The sequence below is a fragment of the Oncorhynchus kisutch genome, linkage group LG23, assembly GCF_002021735.2.
Source record: "Oncorhynchus kisutch isolate 150728-3 linkage group LG23, Okis_V2, whole genome shotgun sequence".
Taxonomy (NCBI): domain Eukaryota; kingdom Metazoa; phylum Chordata; class Actinopteri; order Salmoniformes; family Salmonidae; genus Oncorhynchus; species Oncorhynchus kisutch.
In genome coordinates, this window is record NC_034196.2 from 11,466,059 (window position 1) to 11,477,224 (window position 11,166).

The window sequence follows — 11,166 nt, forward strand, 5'->3', positions numbered from 1 at the left end:
GCAGACACTCCGAACACCCCAGACACACCCACCCCACAGCTTCCCCCAGCCCCTCAGCATCCCCCGGTTACCCAGGTTCCCATGTGTCCAGACAACCAATCTCTGCAGCCCAGCCCCCTGACCAACGTCCAACACTCCTCTGAGTACCTCACCCCCCTTATCACAACCACTGCTACCATCACCACTCTTCCCCCTCCCTATAACAACACAGACCGTGATCCCAACACAGAGTTCTCTGAGAGGCAGAACAGCATCTACACCCTCCCCGACCCTCCCTTTCCTGGCCTTGGAGGTGATGTGTGTTCTGGGTATGGCAGCCTGTCTCGAGGAGGTGTCCACCATAGCTCCCTCCACACCTACTGGCCCTCCAGGAACTACCAGAACCAGCCTGGAGGCCACTACACCCTGCCCCTACCCAGGGACAACTACGGCCAGGTGGGCCTGACTAACCAGACCGAGGGGGAAGGACCAGGGGACGCCCAGGATGTAAAGGCTGACTACCCCACCTCCAGCTATGCCACCCTGGGGGGAATCCACTATCTCAGACCCATCACTACCATGGAGCTCCTGATGGAGCCATCCAGAACCAGGTTAGGATATGGGCTAGCTAGTTCGGCACATGCATGACAGTAGAACTCCCTAGCAGCATATCCAAGCTAAAAAGACTGGTGACCTTGTTATGTCAGCTCTATGGAAAGGTGATGGAATCCATTGATTCAAAGTCAAGTCCTTTATTCCCATTCAAATGACTTATTTGCATTCAGAGAATGGACAGTAGTAAAAGGAAATCTAATGTGTGGCGCGCAAATATCAATAACCTCTCTGTAAATGAGTTTACCCTTGACAAGACAGGGCATTGATTTTTGCAGTGTGTAGGTAGTCATTTGAAAAGGAGGACACATTCTGTGTATTGTTTGCTATTGACCAATGGAACAGTCCAGTACACGATCATTATCTTCATTCACCACATAAATGCTGTTTTCAGTGAAGAGATAACCCCGTAGAGTACACTTCACCATACACTGACCCTCAAAATACGATTATGTAGCTTATGGACACATTTAAAAGAAAAAACCAAGAAAAGAGGAGACTTAGAAAATTCTACTATACGACTCAACACAGCTCAGTATGGCTTGAAACTGCATGAGTGGACTTCTGTATATTGCGTTCCATAGCGTTGAGCCTCAGTGGGAGCTTCTAGCTGCTGTAGTCCATGTGGTGGGGCGAGACAGATGGCCAGCAGTTTAGGAGCAGGTGGTAACAATCAGGGGAGGCCACCAGTCAATAAATAAGGAGGTTACACCTGTATCACTGACTGACAGCAGCACATTCCTCAGCTTGTAAGCTGTCAATGAGCTGTTTACAGAGGATACTTAGCTATCTAGCGCCCCGTCGCTTCCAACGCCTGTCTTCTGCTCTCTCTCTTTCTCTCCATCTATCTGGAACTCAAGCTGTCCAGATAAAATATCTGTTTGCACAACTATTCAGAGAACACATCAAATTGCTTTCTGTGCATTCTGTCTGTCTCTACATATAGGCCCATCTCTTGTCCTTGTCTCAGCCCCCCCCTCCCCCCACACACTTAACCTCTCCTTCACTCTCTATTTCTCCAGAGGGGGATACGAGGAGGCCCTCATGTCCCAGGTGGACGGAGACCCCACCTCCTTCTTCCAGGCCATGTCCAGGGCCCAGATGCTACAGTTCCCCCACAAGCGCTGCAGCATGGTCAGCCTGGACAGCATCCGTAAGGACCCCCGCTGGAGGGACCCCAACCTGAGGGAGGTCATCACCATGCTCAGCCACCCCATGGACCCGGTCAAGTCCAACGCCGCCGCCTACTTGCAGCACCTGTGCTACGAGAACGACCACATGAAGCAGGACGTCAGGCAGCTGAAGGGGGTTCCAGTACTGGTGGGCCTCCTGGACCACCCTAAAGCCGAGGTCCACCGCAAGGCCTGTGGAGCCCTGAGGAACATCTCCTACGGGAAAGACCACCACAACAAGGTGGCCATCAAGAACTGTGACGGCATCCCCGCCCTAGTCAGACTGCTGAGAAAGTCCAGTAACATGGAGGTCAGAGAGCTGGTCACAGGTACAGTGAGCCTATGACTAAAGATTCACCCTGATTACCCAAACACCTTCTGTATAGCATTCGGACAAATCGCGTATACTTTTTACCTATAGGGACCCTGTGGAACCTCTCCTCCCATGAGCCTCTGAAGATGATGATCATCAACCATGGGCTCCAGACACTGACTGATGAGGTCATCATCCCCAACTCTGGCTGGAGGAGAGACCCTACTGAGCACTCCAGACCCCAGGAGACAGAGTGGACCACCGTGTTCAAGAACACCTCAGGATGTCTCAGGCAAAGTATAGCAGCTACATAGATGAAAAGATAATGGAACCTTACACAAGAACTATTTCAGGGTTCATTGCTCCCTAAATTGGACGTTTCTAAATTGGACGTAATGGTAAATGAGATACTGATAGCGATGCTATGCTAACTTCATCCGCACCACTAATAGAGCTGTGTTCCCCCAGGAATGTGAGCTCAGATGGGGCAGAGGCTCGGCAGAGACTGAGGGAGTGTGAGGGGCTGGTGGACGCACTCCTCCATGCCCTTCAGTCAGCTGTCGCACACAAGGAGACCGACAATAAGGTGAACGCAGACACATGTAAATCCCAACGAAAACACTATAGCCAGAATGAGAATCAGTACATTAACCAAAAGTATTCTGGACCACAAATGAGAATCAGACCCTCCCTATATTCTATGCAACTGCTGTCTGTGATGAGCATCTTTGTGTTGTTTATCCTCCTCTCTCTCAGTCGGTAGAGAACTGTGTCTGCATCCTGAGAAACCTCTCCTACCACGTCCACAAAGAGGTGCCGGGGGCGGAGAGATTTCAGGAACCCGTGGCCAATCAGGTGCCAGGGTTAGGAGGGAACCAGAAGAAAAAGAAGGAGGCAGACTGTTTTGGAGGGAAGAAGCCAAAGGGTGAGTTGAATCTGACCTCATGATGGCGCTATATGAATGGTTGTCAAGCAGTTTGCACAACAGGTAATACGCAGTAGAATTGTGGGATTTCTGGTGTGTACTCTGTGTTGCTATACTGTCTTCCTTATTTATCTTTTGTTTGTTTCCTTCCATCCCCATTCAATAGAGGAGTGGTTCAGTCAAAGTAAGTCTGTCTGAATGAATGATATTTGACAATCTGAAAATCCATAATAATGTTCTGTCAACTATGAGAAACCAGGACCTCTGTGGTTGCTTGCCCTTTTGTCTGCCTCAAGACCTGAGCTTCAATGGAAGACCTAGGGTTTTCTGGCACATTGTTAGAAAAGATTTCTACACATTCCATGTCTCTATACACTTTCCATGTTTTGATCTTTCCTATTTATTGTGTGTGTATGTGTGTACGTGTGTGGTTGCGTGTGTGTGTGTGTGTGTGTGTGTGTGTGTGTGTGTGTGTGTGTGTGTGTGTGTGTGTGCATGGTTGCGTGTGTGTGTGTGTTTTGTCTAGGCTGGAGAAATGGACCAAGTGATAAAAAATATGGTACTCTGGATTTACCCAAACGCACAGAACCAATGAAAGGTATGGAACATCTTTAGTGATCTGTGGATTGGTCAAGATTCAAGACATGCATTTATGTAACTTCAAGATGCATTCCAAAGACGTACGTTGTACAAAGCCTTAACCTTGGCATTAGGCATTTGGAAAGTGTATTTGTGCATGATGTAGAATAGTTTCCAATGTGTTGTACTGTCTTGAAGTGGTTGGGTTGTATTTGAAACATTCAGAGATAACAATAGGTTGTATGAATGTTTTGGCAGAACTACATGGTCCATGCAAACGTACCATGTGTCAGTTACTGTATGAGTACAATACAATATGGAATAGCTTTTTTGGGACTGCTGTGGCAACTCAAGAGACTTATACTGTGAATAATGTACTTCTGTGTTTGAGATGGAGCAGTATAGACAGCTAGTAGAGCTTATATTCAGCATCAAATGAAGGGACAATTGAATGCATTTTGTGCCACAATGTGATGATAAGGCACTATAGCTGCCTTTTTTATGTCAAATATAATGTGTAATATCGCAGACTATTGACAGGATTCTAAACTAGTCATTGACATTCAGAAGTTCCAACAGAAGATTATACCTTAGTAAAAAAGAGAGTTGTATAACTGAATAGATTATACCTTAGTAAAAAAGAGAGTTGTATAACTGAATAGATTATACCTTAGTAAAAAAGAGAGTTGTATAACTGATTAGATTATACAACTCTCTTCTATATGGCATTGGAACATAATCAGATACATGAATATACATATACACATACAAAATCATTCCCTGAGCATGGTTGATGTCTTTTGATGTACAAGTCCAGACAGGTTTAGAGGGAAGGTTTGGCCGTGGTCCACCAGAACTTGTACGAGAAGGTTTCTGATGACACAGGGAACGGGCACTGCTCGATGGACCTGTGTGGCCAGTCAGGTATTATACAGGTGTGTAGAAAATCTTATACCTTCCACAGAACCTGTGTGTCTGGCTGTGGAGCCATCCCACACTCCTGCCTGCGGCTGCAATCAATGTGATAAGAAGGTTACATGCCTAGGTCAGGATTAGACAGCACGTAAGTCTCCCAGCCAGAGGCAGCCTATCAGCATCTTCGGCTTCAGCTGGCTGAATATCATTGGAAAGCCTCTGGAGGGCAGCCTGTGAGAGAATTCCTGAGTATTTGGATTCCTTCTATACTCCAGCATGACTACTGGGGATGTGTGTGTAGCTAGAAGCCTCTCACTCCGGTAGAATAATACAGTCTGTGAATATTGTTGAAGTGAGTGGTGGTACCGTTTGTAGCAGACAAGAGCGCACAGAGAGCTGATAAGAGTTGGAGCCCAAAGCACCCATTGGTTAATAATGCAATAGTGATCCATGTTTACATGTAATTGGGGTGTTTGCGTGAAAGTTTGGAGTTGGAAAAGACATTTTGTTTTCTTTGTGCATTTGTAATATCATGCACAGTCCACATCCCTTTTGCAAAGGCAGAATATTCCTTCAACATAAACGCAGTGTGAATATCTAAAATGTACACACACAAACATGGCTGAGCTTTAATTGGGGGTATTATCTATGTTGTGTACATTATACTGTATAGTCTTTCTGAAATACTAAGCCAATAATCATTTGGAGCTTCATAACCTAACTGTGTAAGCCGACATATATTCTCTAGAGCAGTGGTTCCCGAAATGTGTATAGTCCCGTACCCCTTCAAACATTCAACCTCCAGCTGCGTACCCCCTGCATCAGGGTCAGCACTCTCTCAAATGTTGTTTTATTAAACATAAGAATGCGTGTGAGTTTGTCACAACCCGGCTCGTGGAAAATGACAAAGAGGGCACAAATAATAATATAATAATAAACAATCATTTTGCTCTTAGCCATCTTAAAACCTTATTTGTTCATCAAAAATTGTGAATGACTCACCACAGCTTAATGAGAAGGGTGTGCTTGAAAGGATGCACATAACTCTGCAATGTTGGGTTGTATTGGAGAGAGTCTCAGTCTTTTTCCACACACAGTCTGTGCCTGTATTTAGTTATCATGCTAGTGAGGGCCGAGAATCCACTCTCACATAGGTACGTGGTTGCAAAGGGCATCAGTGTGTTAACAGCGCGATTTGCGCAGGATACTCTGAGTGCAGCCCAATCCAGAAATCTGGCAGTGGCTTCTGATTAAATTCAAGAACCGCTTGTTGCAATTTCGATGAGGCTCTCTTGTTCAGATATCTGTAAGTGGACTGGAGGCAGGGCTTGAAAGGGATAACAAATCCAGCTGTTTGTGTCATCTGTTTCGGGAAATTACCTGCGTATTTGCGCACCCAACTCACTCAGGTGCTTCGCTATATCACATTTGATATTGTCCGTAACCTTGTTCATTTGCGCACAAAAAAAGCATACAATGATGGAAAGACCTGTGTGTTGTCCTTGATAATGCAGACAGAAAAGAGCTCCAATTTCTTAGTCATAGCCTCAATTTTGTCCCTCACGTTGAATATAGTTGCAGAGAGTCCCTGTAAATCCTAGATTCAGATCATTCAGGTGAGAGAAAACATCACCCAGACAGGCCAGTCGTGTGAGAAACTCGTCATCATGCAAACAGTCGGACAAGTGAACTTTATGGTCATTAAAGAAAACTTTAAGCTCGTCTCTCAATTTAAAAAAATGTGTCAATACTTTGCCCCTCGATAACCAGCGTACTTCTGTATGTTGTAAAAGCGTTACATGGTCGCTGCTCATATCATTGCATAGTGAGGAAAATAGTTCAGGGGCCTTGCTTTAATAAAGTTAACCATTTTCACTGTAGTGTCCAAAACGTCTTTCAAGCTGTCAGGTATTTCCTTGGCAGCAAGAGCCTCTCGGTGGATGCTGCAGTGTGTCCAAGTGGCGTTGGGAGCAACTGCTTGGACGCGCATTACCACTCCACTATGTCTACCTGTCATGGCTTTTGCGCCATCAGAACAGATACCAACACATCTTGACCACCAAAGTCCATTTGATGTCACAAAGCTGTCCAGTACATTAAAAATATCCTCTCCTCTTGTCCTGGTTTCCAGTGGTTTGCAGAAGAGAATGCCTTCCTTAATTGACGCCCCATAAATATAACGGCCAGGAGCTGTGCCAGGCCCGCCACGTCTGTTGACTCATCCAGCTGTAATGCATAGAATTCACTGGCTTGTATGCGAAGCAGTAGTTGTTTCAAAACATCTCCTGCCATGTCACTGATACGTCGTGAAACAGTGTTGTTTGATGAAGGCATTCTTATTAATGGTATCTGTTGCTTTTATACTCAAAAGTAATCTTAATTCTGTCTCAAAAAAACTCTTGAGGCTTATTTTTCAAATGGGAGTGTTTTGTTTCTAAATGTCTGCGCAAGAGTGAAGGTTTCATCGAGTTGTGAGATAGTACTTTTGCAAGTATAACACACTGTGGCTGAGGAAAGGCACTACTCCCAATCAACGTAGTTCTCATCATCTTTGCGCCTCTTTGATGTTGTTCGTGCTTTCCCGGGTAAGGGAGCAGTAGCTCTTCGGCTGCATCAGATTCACAACTGTCAGTGTCCATGCTAGCTGGGCTAACAACAAATGTAAAATTACAGCTTGTGTCATCGACAGTAGAGTGCTAGCAGCAGTACTACCAGTAGAGCTGGTATGTGTCTCTATGGACTCTGGCTTAACTTTTTTTTAAACCATTTATCAATTTTCGAGCCAACAGAATGAGCAGCAGTGTCGTTTGGCTACATATGGACCATTAGTGGAATTCCCGTGAGAGAGTAATTGGATGTTGGATGTTAATTATTTGACTAGGCCACCTGTATTTGACATTGACATAATTTTTTTGCCCAATTTCGTGGTATCCAATTGTTGTAGTTACTGTCTTGTCTTATCGCTACAGCTTCCGCACGGACTTGGGAGAGGCGAAGGTTGAGAGACATGCGTCCTCCGAAACACAACCCAACCAAGCCGCACTGCTTCTTAACACAGGGCACATCCAACCCGGAAGTCAGCCACACCAATGTGTCAGAGGAAACACCGTACACCTAGCAACTTGGTCAGCGTGCACTATGCCCAGCCCGCCACAGGAGTTACTAGTGTGCGATGAGACAAGGATATCCCTGCCGGCCAAACCCTCCCTAACCCGGACGACGCTAGGCCAATTGTTTGCCGCCTCATGGGCCTCCCGGTCGTGACAGAGCCTGGGCTCGAACCCAGAGTCTCTGGTGGCACAGCCTTAGACCACTGCGCCACCCGGGAGGCCCTTGACATTGACATTTTTGGCAGTGAAACGAGGCTACTCCGGGGAGAAAAAACCTCACCCAAATGTATAGCTCCGTTGGAAAATATAGATGGACTGTTTGAAAATGTGAAGAATAAAAAAAAAAAAAGTTTCATAGGAAACTGCACTGCATTTTTCATATTGTCCCGCAAAACTCCAAGCTGTCTGAAAATGTATACTCTACTACATAAAACAAACAGTATGGGACAAGTAATCAGTTTTTATCTCATCTGTGTTTCACTATGAAGTCTGAAATTAGCGTTTTAAGTGCTTAACTGTATGTGCTGGTTACTGATCCAACCTTCTGTTGACTGGTGCCTTGAAAACCACTGTGTCTCATCATACCAGTTCCAATGTATCTGAGAGTTCTCTGTGCTTCTCTCTCTCTCTCTCATTCCCTCCCTCACTCCCTCTCTCCCTCTCTGTAGGTCTGGAGCTGCTTTACCAGCCAGAGGTTGTGAGGCTGTACTTGTCTCTCCTCACTTGCAGTCAGAACCACAACACCCTCGAGGCAGCAGCCGGAGCGCTGCAGAACCTCGCTGCAGGACACTGGGCTGTGAGTGAAGGGCAATCGTAGAAGCAGTTGATCTGAGGCTGTGGGAGAACAGACTGTTTGTTTCTCATCCCCTTTCTCTTTCTCTCTCTCCCTCTTGCTCTCTGTGTGAAGGGTTGATTAAGAGTGATTGAATTGTGGTTGAAAAACTATAATGTGTATAAAAGTATGTATTAATAATCATATGTAGCACAATAGGACTTTACAAAATGTCATACATTACACCGTTCTATTATTCTCTCTCTCTGTGCCTTTGCTCAAAGTGGTCCAGTTACATCCGGGCCACAGTGAGGAAGGAGAAAGGTCTGCCTGTCCTGGTGGAGCTACTGCGTTCAGATGGTGATAAAGTGGTCCGGGCTGTAGCTATTGCTCTCCGCAACCTGGCCATAGATCGACGGAACAAAGACCTCATAGGTACATAGACGCGCACACACACACACACACACACACGCACACACACACGCACGCACGCACGCACGCACGCACGCACGCACGCACGCACGCACGCACGCACACACACACACACACACACACACACACACACACACACACACACACACACACACACACACACACACACACACACACACACACACACACACACACACACACACACACACACAGGTGATTTGATCATTTTCTTTTCCCCACAGGGAGTTATGCCATGAGGGACCTGGTCAGTAACCTGCCCTGTGGTCAACAGAGGCCAGCCAAGAACCTGGAAGGGGACACCGTGGTGGCCATTCTGAACACTATCCATGAGATCATCTCAGACAGCCCTGAGAACGCCCGAGGTCTCATACAGGGCCACGCCATCCAGAAACTGGTAGCCATCAACAAGACAAGGTAGATTTTCATAGCATAATATCTTATATGGTGTTGGTTTCAATTGGCTAGATGCTCAGTCCACAGTGCTGTGTTTTCTCCATTATGCTGGCTCTGGTTGATTCTGTTGTTTCTTTGCTAGCCAATCTGGGCGAGAGACCAAAGCAGCATCTCATGTCCTGCAGACTGTGTGGGCTTACAAGGACCTAAGAAACAGTCTCTACAAGGGAGGCTGGAACAAGAGCCACTTTAAGGTATGGCATGGCATGCTGTAGAAGGCTGTATTCCCCATTCACTACACAGTCCAAATGGGTGGCACAAACACAACTCTGTTATTGATTTGTAACTTGAGCACTGTATGGGACAACATTAGTTCCTAATGGCATACTGTGTTTTCTCTCTTTTTTACTCTCAGTCAACAACTAGTGGAATGCCCAAAAAACCCAAGAGCGGAAAGTCAGGCTATGATGACATCACACTGCCTCTGATGGAGAAAAATCAAGGTCACCATGAGACTGTAGCTTCAGCATAAGTGTGGGTGTGCCTATTCCTTGTTTGTCATTTGAATGTAAAATGGCCTTTGTTTATTGTATTCTCTCTGTCTTTCCCACAGATGGATACTCCACTGTGGAGCAAGGGGACAGAGTGGGTGATGGGCCAGGCCACATGATGGAGAGAGAGCCTCTCCAGGTCAGTAACAATGTGCAGAGCGCCTTACTATACGTACGGTCAAGAGTTCTTCAATGGGGACTCACATTTAACTAAACACACACTCACATTTTGTCGTAGAGTATCCTAGAGAGGAAGCACTTCATCCGGGCTGGAAGACCTGCAGTGGGCCTGGTGGAGCGCAAACCTCCACCCCTCGACTCCTGGGTCTGAGACTGGTAGAAAGGATTGTAGTGCAGGTAAATCCAATTTCACAGAACTATTTTAGGAATGATGTTTTACACGTCGGTGTGATGCATGTCCTTTGTCTTTTTTCTTTTTTTTGCAGGAGATGTGCTGGTAAAAGAGGAAGTGAAACGTCAACATTTGTGGAGGTCATTGTGGTGTTTATCCTTTAGATGGACATTCTGTCGGTCAACTCACCATTTAGGACAACATGGTTTATTCTCCCCCCAGTAAAATAAGAATAGAGTGAATATGGACTGGCATTTACATTTTCAATGTGAAACTCTAACTGATGTTGATCAGAGCCTCTCCTACTTAGAAAATAAATAAACGTGCACATACTGGACAGCGGGATGAGTGGAGTGACACAGCTGAATGTAGGCCAGGAAGTTAGGATTTGTCAAAACATTTTGGTTTTATTTACCTGACCTGCCCTATTCTAGAATTAACATGTTGTATTGTTTTACTCCTGCAAGGTGTGCATCTGTTTTATGTGAGAGACTAGTTGGAAATGGGATTGTACATGTGTAATAAAATATTGTTAATATTCTAAATTAAGGCATTTATATTGTAATATTCATGTTATTTATTAACAGTTGTGAACGTTATCTTGTCACCACAAATACAATGGATACCTCCATATAATAATATACTAAGTAATAGTGCCATTTATTAAGGAGTTGACTCGATGACTTTGCTTTATGCAGTGTTTGTTCTTGCATCGCGATGTTAAATTGATAATGTTAGCAAATAAAATCCATAATTTCTCATACAATTTCTCAACGTTATATGGACTTCATTTATACTGTATTTTCTGTTCTTCTCGTCTTTCTGTTAGGACAAGGGCGAGGGGTTTATTCAACATGTATGTTGGGAAATGTATCATTCACGCAGCATGCTGCTTGGGTGCTGTGCTATAGTCCTTTTACTTTCAGGGCTGGACAGCTCCATATATTTATACTGTATATGGTTGCTGTGCTGGAACGAGAATAGAAACATGAAATGAAGGGTGCAGCAAGTTGGAAAAGCTGCTCGAGCATAATGCATTT

General features: G+C 45.2%; 1 protein-coding gene across 3 annotated transcripts in view; it reads left to right on the forward strand.

Moving 5' to 3' along the window:
* Positions 1 to 10,893, forward strand: part of LOC109868531 (armadillo repeat protein deleted in velo-cardio-facial syndrome) — a 17,506-nt gene extending 6,613 nt beyond the window's left edge. The window contains exons 3-17 of one of the 3 annotated variants that reach the window (XR_004205075.1): positions 1 to 590; positions 1,614 to 2,092; positions 2,185 to 2,368; positions 2,545 to 2,662; positions 2,833 to 3,001; positions 3,168 to 3,185; positions 3,528 to 3,599; positions 8,274 to 8,401; positions 8,662 to 8,812; positions 9,052 to 9,244; positions 9,366 to 9,477; positions 9,639 to 9,757; positions 9,837 to 9,913; positions 10,013 to 10,131; positions 10,221 to 10,889. The exon at positions 1 to 590 is cut by the window's left edge and continues 33 nt beyond it. Coding sequence is in view for 2 of the 3 variants with exons in the window: in XM_020458156.2 (XP_020313745.1) it covers positions 1 to 590; positions 1,614 to 2,092; positions 2,185 to 2,368; positions 2,545 to 2,662; positions 2,833 to 3,001; positions 3,168 to 3,185; positions 3,528 to 3,599; positions 8,274 to 8,401; positions 8,662 to 8,812; positions 9,052 to 9,244; positions 9,366 to 9,477; positions 9,639 to 9,726; positions 9,837 to 9,913; positions 10,013 to 10,105 (2,472 nt within the window). In the remaining variant the exon portion in view is untranslated. Of the gene's footprint in view, positions 591 to 1,613; positions 2,093 to 2,184; positions 2,369 to 2,544; positions 2,663 to 2,832; positions 3,002 to 3,167; positions 3,186 to 3,527; positions 3,600 to 8,273; positions 8,402 to 8,661; positions 8,813 to 9,051; positions 9,245 to 9,365; positions 9,478 to 9,638; positions 9,758 to 9,836; positions 9,914 to 10,012; positions 10,132 to 10,220 lie in introns of all 3 variants that reach the window. The other 2 variants (XM_020458156.2, XM_031803308.1) reach the window with 2 other exon arrangements.
* Positions 10,894 to 11,166: the final 273 nt, after the last annotated feature.